The sequence below is a fragment of the Rutilus rutilus genome, assembly GCF_951802725.1.
Source record: "Rutilus rutilus genome assembly, chromosome: 22".
NCBI classification, from domain to species: Eukaryota; Metazoa; Chordata; class Actinopteri; order Cypriniformes; family Leuciscidae; genus Rutilus; species Rutilus rutilus.
This window is the reverse complement of record NC_140227.1, coordinates 21,458,011-21,478,436: the sequence shown is the minus strand read 5'-3', so window position 1 is coordinate 21,478,436 and position 20,426 is coordinate 21,458,011. Positions and strand designations below refer to the sequence as shown.

Genomic DNA, 20,426 nt, shown 5'->3' with positions numbered 1-20,426 from the left:
CACTCTCTGTTAGCATTTTCTTGGTTACTGCTGTAAACAAGCTTGGGTATCTGCAGGTCGGAGTAATGGGCGTTCTGAAAGGTAGTGGGTATACAGAAACGTCTTTACAATTGTTCGTGGAAGCTGCCTGTTAGGGTGTGGGGAAGGGCTAGGGATTAGTTTATGTTGTAGCCCATTACTCCAACCTGCAGCTATCCCTGTCTCACTGTATTGTAAACAAAGCAGCATTGCACTTCTAAACTACTTTATTAAGCATTATATGGAGGAGAGAGGGAACGAAAAAGCAATTGAAACTTCTGAAGACAGTCAGAGATACATTCATATAAACATAAACTCCCACCCCCTATTCAATATTTATATTTTTTCCCCAATATTTTTAGCCTGGCTAACTCATTGAGACGTGGTCTGGGAACCACATGTTCATTTTCTCGTATTTGAGGCGTGGTTTACGAATGCCCAGAGCCGTTTATTGGGCGCTACGAATGTCTATCAAATGCGCCTGCACGTAGCTCATAGCCAATCGTTTCAATTATACCAGATGACGTATGTAGAGCAACAGAAATTCGACGAGGAAGAAGACGATGGGTCAGAGATTTATGTGTACACGATGGCGTTCAGCGACTAAACTACTTAGAACACTATCTAAGGCTGCATCGAAAGGTAACTTCGCGTCTTCTGCCATGTTGGATCCATAGATATAAACAAACTGCTTCGGTGTGTCGCATAGACGTCGTCATCGTAAACGTTCTGTGATTGGTTCCCTTTTTGAGGGGAAAATCTGGTCCATGGTGTCCAGGCTGCCTAGCAGCGTGAATAAAATCGCGCTGCGCTCAAGGCAGCATGGGGAAACCCAGGCTACAATATTTTGACATTTTGGAAAATTATTGCAATGCAGTTTGTGTGCAAGTCCGGAACAGAGATCGGCCAAAAAAAACTAAAACGATTGATAGCCGGTCGACTGGTGCATCTCTTAATATTACAGTTTTACTGTATTTTTGATAAAATAAATACAGCTTTGGGGCACATAAGAGACTTTCAAAAACATTTTTTAAAAATCGTTCCCGACCCCAAACTTTTGAACAATAGTGCCATTCTATTTTTCACTATGCATATTCCCTTCTTTCCAGCTATTGCACAAATATTAGTTTTTATTTGGTTCTAAAAGCCAAGCGAATTCCAGCACATAACCATCCTGTGATTGAGAGATTGCTGACCTACAGAAATGTAAGTACAATCAAATTAACCACAGGCATTCATTTAAAGAAGCTTTCAAGACTTCATCTCTTTATCACTTTCACAGCTGATTAATGAACTAGGAGCAGTAGATGCTAGACTGGCTCCTCAACTGCGGCAGCTCCTCTTTGGAGAACAGCAAGACAGAACTGCAAGGAGATCAGCCGGCAGCAAACATACCAAAGTAATTGCTTTTCCTTATTAATGTGTCAGTATTAGCACGGGCACCATTTTTGCTGAGTTTGACATGTCTTTATTTTAGGTATCAGAAGAAGCTAAGTTGGAAGGAGAAGAGATGTCAGATTCAGACGAGGAAGCGAATCTGCGCTTCTACAACGCCATGGCGGAGAGGCAGAAACTCAAGAGGAAAAAGATTGAGATGCAGAACGAGGACGGGTGAGTCTATTTACGACATTCAGCCCTTGTGGTTTGTCATAATGTTTCAGAAACCTTACTGTCACTAACTGCATTACCAGATTGGTGGAAGAGGAACAGATGGAGGGAGATGCTAAAAGAAGGATCACCTATCAGGTGAGGTGTTGTGGTTAATATGCCTTCAACTCGTACCCAAACAACTTTTCAAACATCTTTAGCAACAAATGACCTGAAAGCTAGCCATTTCCCAAAACATCTATACAATTTTAAACAATATTACGGACAGTGTTATCATAATCACATCATATGTTTCGTGAAAAGATGTCCAAGAACAAAGGGCTCACACCCAAGAGGAAGAAGATTGACCGGAATCCCAGAGTCAAACACAGAGAGAAGTTCAGACGTGCCCAGATTCGTCGCAAGGGTCAGGTAAGTGTCATAGGATTTATTTGTTTAATTCACTTTCATTTGTAAAGCACTATCCAGAACGGACACTGATTACAGATTATTTGTGTCAGGTTCGTGAGGTGCGGCGCGAGGAGACGAGATACAGTGGAGAATGGTCTGGTATTCGTGCTGGAGTTAAGAGGAGCGTCAAATTCAAGTGATCAGTCTACAGATGATACTCATCCAAGCTTGAATGTGATATTAAAATGGACTTTTCTGGTGTTTCTTTTTATACTCGCTATCCCAGATATCAAAAGATGGAAATTACTTGTTTTATGCAACTGCTCATATAATGAATGAAATAAAATCTCAAGTTCAAAATTTTTGCAAAATGTTTTTTGGTGATGCATGCAGTGCTTTTCAAAACTGTTGTCATATTCAAAGAATGTACTTCAAAGTACTAAAGCATTAAATTGAATATTTATTGCAGATTTTTATACATATTATTGTAAATGAATGTACATCATCAGCTGTTAAAGTGTGATTTGTTGTAGACAGACTCAATTTAAGAAACAAGAACAGATTTAAGATATTAGGCAAAGGTGAGTTTAGGATGATGGCTACTTAAGCATATTTATTAATATCATTTTGTTTTTAAACTATTGATTAAAGGCCTAAAATAAGATGTTTGCAGATTTCTTTGTACAGAGGAAATGAATATAAAGGAACTTGTTAGATCTGTAATAAGCAACTGAATTTCACAACGGAGAAGTTTCCGAATTTGAAGATGTCATTCAGAATGACCACAAAGTAAATTTTCTAAGATAAGCTTCTGTTCAAATTTGAACCATAATCGTTACAAGACAACAATAAACATTCCACATGTCTGAAAGAGCAACGTGAGATTACATGCTATGAAATCACAGCAAGGTTTTTCATACTTGAGACATAAATTGACTGTGTGCTGCAGTCAGATTACTAACAATCCTGTCCTCAATCTCTACCTCTTTCTGCACTTCCTCATCTGTGAGGACCAGCTCGTGTTGTGTGTCTTTGGTGACGACAACCACATAACCACGGCGAGTGTCGAGAACATTTGCAACCACTGCCTGGTGGTTGTACGTTTCTAAGGCACGCCGTGCTCGCTCCAAAAGGATGGTGGGGTCCGTTTCCAGCTTGAAAGAGGTGACAAATGCCTGAGGTGCCCAGTCCTTCACCAGTGGAGACAGCATCTTGGGAACCATCTTCATACTTATCTACATAACATAAACAAGCAAATGAACAACTTGTCATATATTGTTTAGAGCCTAGATTAACAAAATTTAGACTAGCACGAGTTTTTCTGCAAGGGAGTGATAGTGGGTCCATGTTATAAAAGCATGTTAAAAAAAGAAAAGAAAAAGAATAAATGATTTAAAAAATACATCAAAACAGTACAGTATTATAATAAGCAGAAAAAAGTAATAATGTAAAACTAAATATTTTTCACATAAATAGGGTCTTTATCCATGAAAATACATAGCTGAATGTGGAATGTGTCAATCCGTGGCTTCTAAAAGACGGAATTAATATTTGTATTTTACAACACCTGAAGTGGCCCATTAGAGGACTGAATTTTATGTTCTGGCATTTCAGATGCTGGGATGTAGAAATCAGAAACAGCAGCAGCCAAATAAAACATAGCCTTGGACCCTAGGAGGGAAAAACAGAATTAATTATAACAACTAGTAATCCCACTAAAAATGTATTCAGCCTTAAGTAATCAAAAGGTGGCTTTGTTTACCTATGGAGCTTAATGCTTGGGCTGCAGCTTTGAGAAGATGAAGGTACTCTGACAAGGTGTTGAATTCCACCGGCAGCAGTAATCCTGCAGCTTTCACTGCCTGATAGCGCTTTAAAACCTTTGCAATGTTTGGAAGTGTGTTCTGATCCACCAGGATCTGACCAGTGTCCTCCTTACCAGTCTCTAATCGTAAGCTATCCAGTAAATTGACCCCTGCGTATAGACGAGTGTATGGGTAGAGAGAACGATGCCTGTGCAGAAAGATCACTGCATAGCCCGAGTCCAGGAAATACTCAGCAGAGGATGCCCCTCGCCGACCACTGCTGAAGTTGTCCAGGAATCGTACCGTTCGGGATTCCAGAGGAACTTTAGTTCCTCCCGAGGTGATCAGAACTACTCTGCGCCCGGCCGATCTGTGACGTTCAGCAAACTCTGCCATGAGTTTCCTGACCTCCTCCACATGAGAGGGGACCGCAAACTCTTCAGACAGTCTTCCATCCACTGCACTTGAGGCTGAGGGGTCAAAGTGGGCCATTGTAAACCTGGAAGAAAAAAAAAAGTTTCAGTTATTGAGGTGTTATCAATAGTTATCATGGTTATGAATGCCAATTTGGAATTAAAAATATGCTAAAGACAATGACCTGACACATTCCAGAGCCAAAATTACATGCTACATAATTGTCACTGAGCAGCACTGTATCAATATACTGTTGTTGGTCAACTATGAAATGAAGGTCAGATACAGATTTTACCACATTAATGCAATAATTCCAAGTTAAATGTGAGAAAGAGCATCATAATTATCATCATGACTTTCACAAGACAAAAACAAATTGTCTTGTGTATGACATTGATAACGTTGCTAACTAAACACAATATAAACATTCTCGCTGTCAGTGTATGCTGCTCTTGTTATCGCGCTGATATTAATAAATGAACAAAATAAGTTAAACGAAGGTTTACCTGTGTGCTCACTCACAAATAAAACGCGAAAAAATATAATTTACTTGCGAATGACCCTAATAAACTTGGCCTGTGTGTGTGACAGATCAGCAGAAACAGTTCCTACAACTTATAGTGGTTGAGTGTGCGCATGCGCAGATTTGGCTGTTGTGATTGGCTCTTTCAAAGGTCTGCTGTGTAAATTCCAAAATAAAGGTTTTTAGATTATTGTTATTCCCTCAGCTTTTATGTGGATCATGGAACAGTAATATGAAAATACAGAAGTACCGGTACACAGGAAAACAGATATAAAAGAAGGACAGTGTAATACGTTATTTATTTAATGCATTTAATTTACTATGGTCAATAAACTGTGGTATAATTATCCATCCAACAAAGGAAAAAAAAAAAAAAAAAAAAAAAAAAACGGCACTGTAGGCTTTGTAGGAAGAATGAACTACAAAATATGTGTAAACATGTAGTCCACCTCCAGGTTCACAGGGGGCAGCATTGTTTAAGCAATGCGAAATGAGAAGTATTTATACAGCTAAAAGCTGTATTATTATTATTATTATTAATGTTATATTTACCCATCCTACAAATAAAGTTTAAGGTATTACCTAACTCTTTTTATAAGATCCAAAATTATAAGAAAGATTAAGAAAATAATAATGGAATTAAATACAAGAAATAAAGAAGCAGTTATTTGAAAACAGAAACATGGTGTAAAAAAAGGGTAAAACTAGTGAGGAATATTTTTCTTCCTCCAGACACAGTACGGAAACGTCGTCAATAAATTAACTTTATTTTATAATAATAATAATAATAATAATAATAATAATAATACCATCTATATTTTATTAAAAATTGGGTGGCCACTATTCACACATTCCGAAAATGTACATTATATACCGCAAATCATTCGACATGATCTGTGACTGATCTGTAATATGATCTGTATTATTATCAGCAGTAAAGTTTACTATGAATCGATTAGTACATTTCATATTCGAAGTTTTTTTTTTACGATTTGATTATGCTTTTTTTTTTTTTTTTTTTTTACGATACGATTATGCTTAATATGATAATGGTAAATGTGAAAAGTCATTGATAATAATTATCATGACAATATTTGTATACACTTAAGGCACTACTTTCCGGCTGCAACCCTGTCGCAGCTTGGTACAGTGGGCCGTTCTCCGGCTAATGCCCAAAAGTAGTTCCGGATTTTTTATCCGCGCAGTCCCCGGATGTTAGCTATTCAGAGAGAAAGACGAACGAGAGCGAGAGAGAGGCGGAGAAGCTAGGAGACGCCACGGACAAACCGGTAAAGGGATTGCGGGTCTCAAACCCACGATAAACACGGAGAGCTGAGGCTCATTTCGAGGAGAGAGAGGGAGCTGTGATCGAAAAAAGGAAGGGGAGGGGACGCCTAACTTTGACAGACCTGCACTGGCCTCCAGTAGCGGACACGAGCCTGGGTGAGTGCGGGTGAATGTTACAAGCTCGCGACATGGAGCTCGCGAACTTGAAGTCAGGGCCCGCGAAAAATGGACGACTTTAACTGTTAGTTGTGTGGTGCTGAAGTTCTGAGTAGAGCGGGAGGACAGACGTTCAGGCCTCAAGTGGTATGTTGCTGCCGCCGTCGGTCGGGGGCAGGTGGGGACACTGCAAGCTCCACTGTCACAGGGGAACAAGTTTAGTTAGCAAGCCAGCTAGCCGCCAATACGGTTGTTGTCAGATAGGTAGCGAGAGTGAGCAGCTAATTAGCCGCCAGTTTTACTTTAGCTCGCCTGCTTTTTGTTTGCGTATCTGACAGGCGTCTGACGTGACATATTTGTGACTGAAACTCGGTCAGTAAGGCGAGCTGGAAGGGGGCTCTTCGACCGGGAGCTGCCAAACGAGCAACTTTAGGTCCTGTCAACTAACAGTAGTTGGAGGTGGAGGCCGTATCTATTAATATTTTGGAAACAGACGCGCGGCAGCTGCGTGTCATTTTAAATACGAATCCTGGCCAACTTTTGGTGCCATTAATATGCATTCGAGCTCTGTTTTTGTGCCAACAAGAGATGAAAGATTGTTTATGGAGCGTTTTTAGTTTGACTGAATGAAGTTGTGCATGAGTTATTTTCATTTCTGTCAGCATATGTTGGATGAATTAGCATTATATGTGAATTCGACGACGAGTGATGATACTTAGTAAGTTTCTACAGTTTGAATCCTATATAGAGCCACATTTGCAAGATTTCATACCTATCTAGGTTTACCTTGGCTGTCATATCTAGTCAATGCAAGACTAGTCCCCCGTCTAGTCAACAGCTGGAATGTTACCCGCTGTCTGTATTTGGGGTTTCCACTCTAGCTACTGCAAATAGAGACCTTCTCTGTCATGTTGTGCTCCGTGTTGAAAATGCTTTCTTGTTGTTTATATCGCGATTTCTAACGTTTATAATTGGACATTGAGCCAAGACACCACAGGTGATGGGTAACACAAATATATATCACTATACCTCCCCAGATGATTCATCTCTGTACAATAAGACAGTTGTTACGTATTGTATTTAAATATGCAAATAAGTCGTTATCAAATAAAATATGCACTAATTTACATAAATTGTCATTTGTAAATAAAAAAATATATATATTTTGTTTACATTAGAGTTAAAGGGTTTTACAGAGGGGATGTTTGAAGATCAGATTGTGAATTATTCTTATTTTATTCCATGTTTTAGTACAATCGTAGTCTTAGTATTTTTATCTGTATTTCTACAGCATTTCAACATACTGTCACTGACATCTTGTGCATATGACAAATGAACTTGAAAATACTGTCAACAGTCAGAAAAAAAAATCATTTTTACTATGTTTTTAGGAATTACAAATAAATCAGGCACATTAAATATGAACAAGCCCCTCTGTAAAAACGTCATAATAGAGATGGTAATTAAACTGGAAAGTTTGGTGTAAGTTCTACTGAAGTGGAGATTTCTGGCTCAGTGCATGAGATAAAGCTAATTTTGAGAGAACATCATTTAAAGATATATTGTGTAATGAATATCTACTGATGCATATAGAGAAACTGTAATATTGGATTTTGGATGTTTTTTTGGTATGGAACAAAATAGCCGAACACCTAAAAATTTACCAGTGCTTGAAAAAACAATGGTTTTGCCTGTAGTTGTCAATGACAGCTTGTCTGCATATTTTTGCATGCACGTTACATTTGTAATGGCCTGATAAAGATCGACCATCAGCATTCTATTAGTTATAATAGGATCCCGACCCCCCCCACCCACCCATTCACTTAAAGAGTAGAGTACGAATGAAGAGATGTTGAATTATGCACCAGCATGCTTAAAATATTGAATGATGGACATATGTGAACTACCCGAGACATATTTTCCCCACCCAGTCAGTGTGGCAGTACAATAGTGTGAAAGATTCACGTTAGCACCAGACTTGTTTGTCTTTGGGTTGTCAGCTCACAGAACGCAGAAAATGATTGAACCATCAGTTGCCTGTCAGAACATGCCTGGTGGTTCTTGTGCTGAAACTGATGCCTTTTAGTATTTACAATTATTGCATCAAGAACATTGTTACATTTGTTTAAAAATGATTTAAGTCACACATGTTATCCTGTACATTTTGATCTCTGTAACTTTTTGTACCCTTGCATTAATATAAAGTGTTATAGCAGACTATCAGGCTTTAGGGGTGGGCAATATGACCAAACATCTTAAATAATGAAATTATACATTTTATTTCACGATAACAATATATATCACAATAATAGTTATTTGTGCTTTAAAGTTTTTAAGATATCAAAATTGAATTGAAATTTCATAAATCTCATCACCAATTTCAAAATCACACAAAAACGAATACTATCCTAACTAACCTCAAGCTCACTGAAGACAAGTATAGATAGTCAGTGATAAAATAGGAACTAAGAAAATAATTACAATAGAACAAAGACACAAATGAAATAGACCTACCTGAAAAACTTAAAACATTAGATAAGCCTATAGAAATTGGCTACTACATATTGAATAAAGTAATCAAAAATGTACCAAAAATACTGTCTTTACTGTGTAAATTAAATATACATTTATTCTTGTTAAAGTTACAAAAGTGATTCAGTCAAGAGCGGTGAGATTCTTTGATTAGCATTAATGTCAGTAACAGCAGCAGGTTTATTAGGCTGCTGTCACTTTAAAGGGACTGTGTGTAGGAATTTCTCCCATCTAGCGGTGAAATTATATTTTGCATTCAAACGAATACTGCTCTCCAGCGCCTCACTTTTTCAAATGCGCGTTGCATCTACAGTAGCCGTTATGTACCAAAAAGCTATGACAGGATGTCTTATAATAGCACTTCGAGTTTTTCTTCGGGTGAACAGGTTTGTTATTTAAAACAAACTGAAACTTGAAACAATGAAAAAAATAATGTTACAGTATGAATTACTGACTGTGAAAAACATTAACTATGGTAATTAGTAGTAATGCCTTCTTTACTTGTTATATTTTTTGAAGTACATGCATTGTTAGATATCATCATCATCATCAGAGCCTTCTCTAACATTACTCAATAGCTGCTATTCATCAAAGAGCCTGTTTAATTTTTAACTATAAATGTTCTACTGTCTATATAATGAAGTACACAACCAAGCAATGAAAAAAAAAGCTTGTAATTAAGACTGTAACATTGACTTACCTGTCGAGAAGAAAGCAGGCAACTTCAGGGTCTCTTTTGAAAGCTTTCTCCTGCATTAGCTATCCAGACATTAACCCTTGTTTTTGTAATCTCCGGTCACATTTCCTTTTACGTTCTATTTTGGACTTTTTCGACAACGAGGACTCATCCTGTGACTCATATGTATGTATGAATGAACGGTGTATAAATAACCGTGCAGTGCATCCTTTTAAACTTGCCGCGGCAGTGACAAGCGCCTCTCACTGCTCTGCTCCTCCGCTTCTGCTGGCTTCAGTCACGTGACGCTGGCTCTGAACGAAAACGCGTTGGCCTAGTACTTTTTGTCCCTCTCTGCTATTATAGTTTTTCAAGATGGCGGAACTACATGGAAGCCTCCGTGGACCTACCCGTCCCATGTATATAAAGATAATAAATTCTTCGTTTACGAGGATTAGTCTGATCATTGGCATAGGTATTTGTACACCATTGAGGGCATATTTATGAATAAAAATATTGATTTTAGATAATTAAATACCTAAAAAGCTACACACAGTCCCTTTAAGACCGAATGCCCTGATCTACATGCGTTTTCTTTCTCAACTCTTTACGTTCACTTGAGACATAAACGACTGTGTTTATGAGGAGTACACTGGCAAAGATGGGTTTTTTGACACATAACAAGTGTGTTTATTTGACCGTTCAAGCCCAATAAGGTGTTAAAAACAGTTCAGCACTTGCACTGAATGAGCAGCGTCTTAATGTGTGTGCATTTCTCTCAGAAAATAGTCATCTTTTGCTGCTTTTTGATCTTGAATGGTTTAAAAACACTTGTTTTTCAAATGTGCTTACATTAGGGATGTTTTTTTATTTGTAAATCTTTGATAACAGCATACCTATTTTTGCTTATTGAATTTGGTCAGCTAATACCATACATCACCGAATTCATTGCTGCTGCTTGCTCATGTTGTTGCTGTTGTTTTCCCACCAAAATGTCATTTCCTGGAGGATAGTGTCATTAGGGACCTGACGTTTGTTAGTTAAATGTATATAGATATTAGAAAAGACTAACGGGGTGGAAAGTGACTGAGTACAGAAGAAAAAACCTATGAATTGATTACCAAATAATACATGTTTTGTTTGAAACAATTTTATTCGATAAATGTTTAAATATTTTACTGATTAAATGTCAGGCAAGTTTAAAATTCATCTCCGTTCATAAAAGTAAAACAAATATGGTTCACATCTTTACAAATTGTGATTTTTAGTATTTTCACAGTGAAGTTGAGAGTAGCCATGATAGAAGTTTTCGTTACTCTGGTTTTAAATCCTGTCTTAAGAAAGGTATTAGCCCCTAAGTGTCTTTTATCTTTTAACTTGTTCTGTATGTTGTTCATTAGTGCTTTGCTAAATGGGCTGGAATGGGAGCTGTTAAAGAACACAAGCATGGCATCTGTTGTAGCGTAGCATAACTGTTCCCATGCCAGGATCTGACGAGGCCTCCGCTGCAGTATTGCATACAGACTCGTCTCTGTCTTGCCCTCAGGCCTCAATGGGCATCCTGCCGCTACGTCTAAACTCACCTGGAAACTGCTGGCTTTATGCATTCCACCTACTTTATCATCGCTAAACGACGCCATAGGCTACACGCCAAATGGGGCATTGTATGGTGCTTTAGATCTTTGGTGACTGCGTTATTAATTTTTTATACGTTGGAGCTATACGGTGTTCAGTGTAATGAGTTGTCTTTACCGTTACACTGTTTACAGTGTTTTTTGAGGCATTAGCATTTATTAAATTTTTTTTTTTTTTTCCTCTGCTGAATTGGTTGATGAGATTTTGTCCCACATTTAGAAAAGTTAAGCCTTATTCCAGCTGTGCTGCACAAACATCTGTTCTCTTACATTTGTGCCGTGTGAAACCAGTGTATCATTTTCTCTCTTTTTCTGTCTGGTTGCAACAAGTGGTTTGCTTCCCATTTTCCCCATTAGATTTTCACAGTCAGACAGATTGTAATTTGTAATGTTAAAAGCACCATAATGACATTGAATTAGTAGTAAGGCGTGTGTAGATTGAGCAGTCTGACGTGGGCAAAGAAGAGACAGCCCCTCACCTTTCGCATACCAATTGCTCATTTGGAATTCAGCGGTGGCCCTTTGCCCAGCCCTGTCTCACTCAGAGGCTTTTAATTTTTCCCCCTTGTTGAAGCGATTATTCAAATGGCAGTCCGTGAGATGAAGTTATCAGACCCCTGTTGGTAAATGGGGTCCAGGCAAGCTAAATGCATGGCTTCCCCAGCTCAGAAACCGCCCACTGCTTGTTACATTGCTCCTACTTGCCCTCTTGCGATGAAATTAAATATCTTGATAATTTTTTTTTATTGTTACTCTTCTGTATATTGTCTTCTTTAACTTCCTGCTACCCTCAGTTGTTGTCAATATGTATTTGTTAAACATAGAAATTAGTCAGAGCGTAGCACTCTTGCAATGCTAGTGTTAAAATAATTAGGGTTTATTAGTTAAATGAAGAATCCTTTACAGTCTGGTAAGCAGTGTTGATTCAGAAAAGCTGCCACCATTAATATTAGACCATCTTTCGTTTTGTATTAGGTATGTGATGAACGTCTTTTCATAATCAACTAGTCTGTGGTTGTCTGAAAGACTGAAAAACTAGTCAACTAAATGGTGTGAAGGAGGCCAAGTATACTGTACTTAGGTTGTGTTCCTCAAGGATACATCAAAGCTGAGTACAGCTTAATAACAGTTAGATATAGTGCTGTGTTGGCCATATTGATTTCTCGATTTTAGCTGATCTTCATTTTGATGAACCAACATTGATTCCTAAATCGCAATATTGATCTTTTAGTCCATGCTGTTTTCTGTTAATGCATGAACAAAACTTCACCAAACATCACATTGTCACCTTAAAATGTACCAAATACACCTATTTTGTATTGTCTATTTCAAACTATTGCAATAACGCCTTGCATGCCGAAGCTCTTGTTATGGCAAAATCCAATATAAAGCCTTGCTGTGCTAGTGGTGAGAGTCAGTAAGTAGCTCGGTCTTCATTAGCAAAGCCGTTCATCACCAGAATGCAGATGAGCTATGAAGCCATTCATCTATGATTCCAATTTCAATCGTGTTTGCAGTTATATTATGTGAGTCCACTTTTTCATGTGCAAGAAGTCTCTTTATGTAAAAGATCACCGGGGGATAATTGGACTTAAGTGAACCTCATTTAGAACTGACCAGGGCAATTACATAAACTGCAGTTCCAGGGCCAGGCATTTTTGGGCCACCGGTTGTAGGCCTGTCACGATAACTTCTTTTTGATAATATTGTCATTTTAAGACCATTTTATGCCATTTAATCTAATCATAACAACAGCATAATAATGCAATTAGGCCTACACACTTTCTAATGACAACAACATTTTAATTCTTAAGAATATTTAGCTACTGGAATTGGTGTCAAAAAATTTAATATCCTAAAAAAACTTGAATAAATAATTAAGAAAAAAAACACAAAAGGCACTTATATGATGATTTTCCATCTACAGATTATTCCCTGACTTTGTCTCAGTAAAGTACGGACACATGTTATTGCTGAAAAACACAAACCTTACTTAGCAGTCAGATGTCCATATGAACAAAGGTACAGATGCCTTAGGCCATATCTGCTGCTAAATCTATTTTTCTAGAGGTGTATTTTTTTTTAAAAGTTGAACTTCGTGTAGATAACGTTGCATCATGCACGAGATGCTGCAAAAGACGTGAGTGCAACGTTCAAATATGTCCGTCTAGTACACCTTTACATAGAAAAACAATGGAAAAACAGCGGAGTGAAATGCATAACGTGTCCTTGCAACTGCCGTGTCCTGTGTGAAACGGCCTTAGCTGTGAGTGTGCACCATTTCGCGCTGTCATGTTTATATTTGCAGCGGAACAGTGGATTACGGATTTATTTGGAATTAGGCTATTCTTCCAAACTGTCTGTAGGTGTAAAGAAAACATTAACGCCGAGTGACACCTTCTTTTCACCTATCGATGTCTTCTCTGTGTATGAAGGAGCTGCCTGAGCCCCACTTTCACTTCCAACATGGAGAGCAGATGATAGAGGCAGCGCAGAATGTTGGTAACTAAATTTAATGCAAACATATATTGTGTCACCAAAAATTATCGAGGTCATGTCCATATATCGGTGTAATAGTAAATATATTGCCTATATATGGCCTAACCAGTTGCTAGTTTTGCAAAATGGAAACATTGAGTAGCAGAACAATTTTGAACATATTCATTCTCATGAATGACAATCAAAATATTTTAGCGAATACAAAAAATTAGCTTTTCACAAGGTGTTACGAGCTGAAGCCAACTCAGTTTCTTCAGGCGAAACCCCTGGGGCTTTTGAGAGCTGTTTTATTATTAATATAATTCAGGAGCCAAATTTCGAGTTTTGCTCAGCTGGGTGCTTTAATCTATTTTTGCTGTAAATTAATGAATTTTTAAAGAGCCCCTCACTAGATATGGGTGGATATGGGAATGCTGCACTGGTTCAGAGTTTTTCAAACAACCCCCCACCCCTGGGAAGAGGAGCGCGGATCTACCGAAGCACTATGCTTTCATTTTTTATTAATGCTGAAATACACTGCCAGAGCTCTACCAGTCTCTCCATGTACAGAGAACTTTGTTAGATGTTGGTGTGTGCTGTGCTGCACTGGCAGATCCAACAGCAGTTGGAACTTCAGATATGCAGTGCAGTGGACAGATTATGTGTCATCCGCCCCCATTACCTGGCTGGAGACCCGTTCTACCATCCAGATCAAGTTTTTCACGAGTGCAAACGGGCCTTGACTGCCTTTTTGGCCTCTTGCATCAGTTTGACTGACCTCCTTCCCCATCTACTGTAACGTTTTGTGGTTTCAGTTGGCTGCATGCAGTCAGTCACTTTCATTAACCATACGGCTTTACCTATTTGAGTACACATGCCCTCTGTTCACCACAGGCACGTCAGAGAAATGTGTGGGGATACACCTTGGGGTATTTTCATTCCTTTCAGTATGACTGCAGAAAAAATTCTTGCTGCATTGCCTATTTGTCCTTGGCGAAACAGGCTGGTCTGCAAGGGAGCGTCACAGTGGAATTGAAGGACTTTGTGTATCTTGTGTCTCTTAAAACAGTAAGAGCAGCACAGAATACTTCACTTGGTGCATTCTAAAGGTAAAAGAGACTCTTGGTTGGCAGAGACATGGATGCTGTGAGCAGGGAAAGGATTTTACCTAGATTACACAGCTTAAATAATCACAATCAAGCTTAGCTAATAATGCCATTTAATAACCATTTTAATTACTTTAGCTTACTGCACACTCAGCTGTAGTTACAAATGCACTTCTGGGGAAGCCCTAATAACTTGCTAAAGATGGTCAATTATCCATGCTCTGTGCTCGGAGAGCAATTCTGCCCAGTTCCCTCTATGTTTTGGTTTGTTTACCCCCATTTGATAGTTTGGAGTGGCCAAAGCTGTAATGCAGACATTTGTCTGATTAATAAAGCAAATTGGTTTAGTTGCTGTAGAAATGTTCAAGTTTTGTTTTTAAAGTTGCCTTTAAAAATTGCTAAATGGCAGACTGTTTATCTTAAAGTGTTGCATTTATTCTGTATTTTAAGACGTTTTTAAAAAGGTAAAGCTCTTAATGTTTCACTGTTTCAACTTTAATTTGACATATTATTATGCTAATGGGACAATTGAATAATGCTTAGGTCACTTTCCTGAGGCAGAGAAATGACTTAATATAACTAAGCTAAATCTGATACCACAGTGTTGGGTTTCTGCGTCTCCTTGGGAAATGCTCAAGGTTTAGAAATTTTGCATCATAAAATTGTTTGGTTGCAGTGTTTTGAAGGAATACTCAATATTATTCTCAATGTGAGTAGCATGCAAACGCTTCATAGGCTGACCAGGGAAGTAGCACCAAGTGATGTTTGACTGCTGAATTAATACTATAGTTAAGGCTGTCACAATTATTGTTTTTTTGTTCAATTTAGTTACGGTGTATGCTTAACATGCGCTACCATTTAAATGTTTGGAGTGGGGACGAATTTTTTTATGTTTTTGTAAAAAGTCTCATGTTCACCTGCTGGCTACATTTATTTGATCAAAAATACAGTAAAAACAGTAATATTGTAAAATATTACAATTTAAAATAACTGTTTTCTATTTTAATTAGGGCTGGCCGATAAAGCTATAACAATAATTATTGCGATTTATAATTTCCCTTGATAAAATTAAGGAACCACTAAACAGCGCTGTGAGATCCAGTGAAAAGTGTTTGAGTTTGGTGCAGAGTTCTCCCATACAAACCACAAATCAAATGCCTTGTGGTTTAAACTATTGTAAAGCCAGATGAAACACTTAGGGTGTGCATCACACTGTTGGTGTTTTGAACCCCATCTGGATATTAGGGGTGTAACGGTTCAAATTACTCACAGTTAGCTTTTTATCACGGTTTTAGGGTCTCTGTTTCGGTACTGTTCGGAATGTGCTATGTTCAGACAAAAGAGACTACTGTCAAATAATCAAACTACAAGTAATAGCACAAATTAATGCAATTGAAAAAGATGAACATTAATTCTTTATCAGCGTTTTAAAAAAAAAATTGCCAACCACCACCAGCGTTTTTGATCATTTTCACAAAAATCTCATGGCCCCCAGAATATTTGTTGTATGAATATCTGAACATGCAATATATCAAAAGAAAGAACAGACCCTCTGCTTTATTCTGCTTTATTCTAGCTTCATGCATTCTTTTTATTTTATTTAATTTTTTATAAAAAAGCAACATTTTGAGCAAAAAGCTGAGAAAATCATGTTTTTGTCCAAGACTACATCTGGATCAGATTCAGAACGATGATCAAAACATGGATGGAGTAAATAGAGTCCATCAACACCTCAAATGCTTGCACAGTCCTGTAGCTCATCCTGGGGTGACATTTCATTCAGTAACATTAGGCAGTTTTGATTTATGCTGTTTAATGTTGATGATCACATCATTTCACATATGCATATGTAGATGCGATATGGCCTAAAAAAAGAAATCCCTGATGTTTTCACAAAAAATCTAATTTATGATTTTAAATCGATTCCCCCCCCCCATTTAAAATCTATCTGCAGATGACAAAGAAATTGTTCAAAACCAGTTTTAACTTTATTTTGTTTTGATTTTTCCCTTCTGGGATTTGATCTGGGGTTCAACCCCCTTGGGGTTAAAGTGCAATCAGAAACAACAAACCAAAAAGACACGATGGCAGGCCCTGCCATTGTAAACAGTGAAAATGTAACATAACATAAAACATAACATTATGTGACCCTTTTTGATAAGTTTTCTTTAAACACAAGTTTGACATCTTGCTATTCAGTAGATAGGAGGTAGTTCTGATAAAGTGCAAACAAAACATTCAACAGCATTAAATATCAGTGCATGAGCGCATAAGGTGCTTATTTGTTGTGCTGTTTTTAGTTTGAACATCCTTTTCTTTTTTTCTAAATCACATACATTTGTTGTGGCATAGTAAAACGACAACCCTTCCAGCTCCCTAGCGATCCTTTGTTATATAGCTGAGGCAAGGCAACTTCAGAAAAATATTTGCGGCTTGGTAGCACATACCTGGGGTCCAAAACTTTCAGCATGTGAATAAACCTCGGCTTTTCCGCAGTATATATGGCCACCATATCTTTTGCAATATACATTGCGACTGCATCCGTGATCGCTTTCCACCGGGCCCCATTCTTATCATACCGGATAGTCTGTAAATGTTTGTAAGACTAGGTTGTTTTTGGCTGGTGTGCTTGTGCTGCCACGGTCTTGTTCATTTCGTAGGACGCAACATCACTCTCACTCGGCAGCATGCCTCTGTTTGAGGTGCTGCAGTACATTGGTCGTACAGCTACCTTTGCTAGCAACAGACTTTAAACACACTTTGCAGCGGGGTGTTGTTTGTTCTGCGTCTGACGCCACAAAACCGAACCGAATTCCAAATTACGGATGGACACTGTGCCTTTCTTGGGAATGAGTTCTTCCCTGCTCGCTGCCATGTTGTTTGTGTATCTCTATGGCAAATGCGCGGTGGGAGGGCTTATGATATATGCATATGATTACATATGTTTTTGCATCTTTTTCGCATGTGCTTTGATCAGGAGATTAAGGAGATCATGCATTTAGCACACTATCGAGCATAAGTTACAGTGATGGCGTTCTGTGATGCATTTCACTTAAGTTCTGTTCAACCTTTTGACTTCATTGACTAATAGTTTCTGCTGCGCTAAATTGTTCTTAACATTCCTCTTAAAGAGAGTGTTTCTGTCATTATGCTTCAGAAAGTCCTTGAATGAAGCCAAAGAAGTGCTTCGTGAACCTGTGGAGCAAAGCTTTAAGATGACGTAGCTGACACCATAAGGGATTTCTCCGTCCCCCTTGAAGCCCCTCTCTCCTCCTGAAGTGTCACACTGCTGCATTCAACTGGCCTCTCTCACTTAACAAACAAGAGTTCTGTGGAGAATGCCTCATGTTACTCAAATGAGTCATATTTCCTTTGGACTCGGTGCTGCTCCCTTTGCACAGCTTGAATTAACTCGACTTGGGGGAGGGGTGCACTCATCCCCCTTTGACTCCAAAGCTTTCGGAGGCTTGGTTAGTGCCATTGGCCTTGTGGTGGTGTTTCAGTGACGGGACATGAGCCACACTGATCAATGGGTCTTTTAGAATGCCAGATCCCTTGGTGGCTGACACTGACATCAGGGTGGGCCGGCTGAGTCATCGTCTCCTAAATAGGCCGGCTGGAATCCTAGCCCTTGGAGTGACCCCACCATCGGCTGCAGGAGAGGAGGAAGCTGCACCTGGTGTCTAAACTCACTTTTATGATGCTCTGTTTGTTTGTTTTTTTATAATGCAAGCTTTAGAGGAAGTCCAGCTATGTATTTTTGTAAGTTTATAGTTTTGTGGGGTTATTTTATTATATTATCTTAATATAAGGCAGCTTGCCCCCCCGTCAGATGCTTTAACAGAAACATCTTTTTTTTTTTGCACTGTTTAATGCGTTTGTTTTCCTCAGTGCATAAGTTCACAGGTATATTTTCCATCTGTAAATGTTACAATTTTTTGCTGATTCATTACAAAGATTAACCGTCATAGAGTGAAAGTTTATCATCTGCATGTTTTTTTTTTGTCTCGTCAATTTACACATTCACGTGATTTTTAAACCATTCCAACGCAAGAAGAGGCGAAAGAGAACTCTGTACTCAGGCGCTGTTATTTGTGTGCACAGACGCACGCATAGAGAGGTGCGTTTCAGATAGTGTGCAAAGTCTGCAAACACGAATTAATTCCTCTTTCGCGCCTTTTGGCACTTTAACGGACACACACAAAATGATGTAAAAATGGCTAGTAATCACGTGAATACAGTCAGTTATGTCTTAAGTGAATTTAAACCGTTGAGAAAGAAATCAGATTTGTATCATTTTATTGGATCTGTGCATTAGCTCTTAAAGTGACTGCAGCCCATAAATGCTTGCTGCTGTTTATGCCATTATTGGTATTACAAAAGACAGCTTTAACAAAGATGAATCTATTTATTTATTTATACATACAGTGAGCACTATACAGTGTTATTTTACATTTAATTATTACATTTATGTACCTGAATACCACTGATAGACCTTACTTTATTTGTAACTTTGTGTGATCTGTTGCACCACTAGTACTAGTAATACCAAGATATACAGTATCGCCATTCAACCAAAAAATACTGAGAATTATTTAATTTTTTTGGCCATATCCCCTAGTTGAAATGGTGGTTTCTTTCTTGTTAATACAATTAAAAGCTGTATATTTAATGTATTGTTTCAAACGGTTTTGAATATATTTTTTAGATATCTCAGCCAGCGCTAATGTGCCTCAACACTCTAGAGGAGGCTCTGTGATAGAGATCTAGTTTTACATGCTTGTATTGTAAGAAATTCATAAGTATTTAATGTTTTTGAAAGGGCAGTGTGCTGATTTGTGAACATGAGCCCTTTGCCAAATAGCTTCAGTCAGAAAGGCTCTTGCCTTCCCTATACCTGCACTATTTGGTTTCCTGCCAGAATTGGTGAGTCACTTGAGACTGAATGACCTACTTTTAATGTCTTTAAGGAGTGCCAGAATGAGTTTCCCTTTTTTATAGAATAGAAAATAGAGTGGATAAATAAGGGTCTTAAAAACCGTTTTTCGATTCAGGATGATGGTTAAGCTGTGTCAGTATGTGCAATTGTGCATCACCTCAAAGAAATCGTACTGATAATGCAAAAACAAACTTATGTTTGTTACTGAACATGAAATCTGAACCATTCAGTAGTCTAATGTTATCAGATTTTTTCTTCTCTGAGTAAAAGATAATTTTGCGTCTCTGGCGTACAGGATTTTGAAAGCATGGTTTGGTCTGACTACTCTAGAGAGGAAATCAAATGCTATGAAGGGAATGCTGTATTAGGGGATTTCCTAAGACCATCTTTCTCTGTTTAACTTGATGATGGGTCTTGCAGTGCAGTTTCGGGTAAAAGACGTGACATTGGTAACGTGACACTAAGTCATACTGTAAAAAAACACATCTTGCAAAATTTAATCTGCCTTTATTTAAGCTTGAAATAACACTCCCCTTCCCAAATGGCACTTTGAACCACTAATTGCTGTTTCCCAGGATTTGTTGTCTCGCTTTGAATCAGAGACAAATTTGAACTGAATGTGGCTTCTTGCCTGCTTTTCCCCTTTTACAAGCCTCTGTCTTTGATGTCATCTGCTGTGAACCCTGCAGCTTCATCTGACACGAGCAGTCGTGCACAGACCAATCTTCCTGCAACCCCTAGTATGGGCGCTCCAGGGAGTGTGTTTATTCATTTAGTCTGATGTCTTTAAATACGGTTTGATACGTTCACATCCCCGTCTTGATTTACTATCCCATTAACATGCAATAGAGGATGTTGCT

The 20,426-nt window shown here is 38.3% G+C and overlaps 3 protein-coding genes across 4 annotated transcripts in view; 2 read left to right on the top strand and 1 right to left on the bottom strand.

The window, feature by feature from the left end:
• The window catches only part of utp3 (UTP3 small subunit processome component), a 6,561-nt gene extending 4,185 nt beyond the window's left edge, over window positions 1–2,376 (top strand). Inside the window, exons 11-16 of the mRNA XM_084395391.1 lie at window positions 1,128–1,224; window positions 1,301–1,417; window positions 1,496–1,629; window positions 1,710–1,764; window positions 1,930–2,037; window positions 2,127–2,376. Of these exons, the coding sequence (XP_084251517.1) occupies window positions 1,128–1,224; window positions 1,301–1,417; window positions 1,496–1,629; window positions 1,710–1,764; window positions 1,930–2,037; window positions 2,127–2,216 (601 nt within the window). The 3' untranslated portion in view covers window positions 2,217–2,376. The remainder of the gene's footprint in view (window positions 1–1,127; window positions 1,225–1,300; window positions 1,418–1,495; window positions 1,630–1,709; window positions 1,765–1,929; window positions 2,038–2,126) is intronic.
• An 80-nt stretch (window positions 2,377–2,456) lies between these two features.
• ppcs (phosphopantothenoylcysteine synthetase) lies at window positions 2,457–4,875 on the bottom strand. The gene is made up of 4 exons (XM_084395392.1): window positions 4,742–4,875; window positions 3,779–4,320; window positions 3,584–3,687; window positions 2,457–3,251 (listed from the first exon to the last, which is right to left on the bottom strand). The coding sequence occupies exons 2-4, from the start codon at window positions 4,311–4,313 to the stop codon at window positions 2,931–2,933; spliced, it is 960 nt and encodes a 319-aa protein (XP_084251518.1). The 5' UTR covers window positions 4,314–4,320; window positions 4,742–4,875; the 3' UTR covers window positions 2,457–2,930.
• A 1,084-nt stretch (window positions 4,876–5,959) lies between these two features.
• The window catches only part of foxj3 (forkhead box J3), a 97,312-nt gene continuing 82,845 nt past the window's right edge, over window positions 5,960–20,426 (top strand). For both annotated transcript variants that reach the window (XM_084395220.1, XM_084395219.1), the window contains exon 1: window positions 5,960–6,201. The gene's annotated coding sequence lies outside the window, so the exon portion shown is untranslated. The remainder of the gene's footprint in view (window positions 6,202–20,426) is intronic.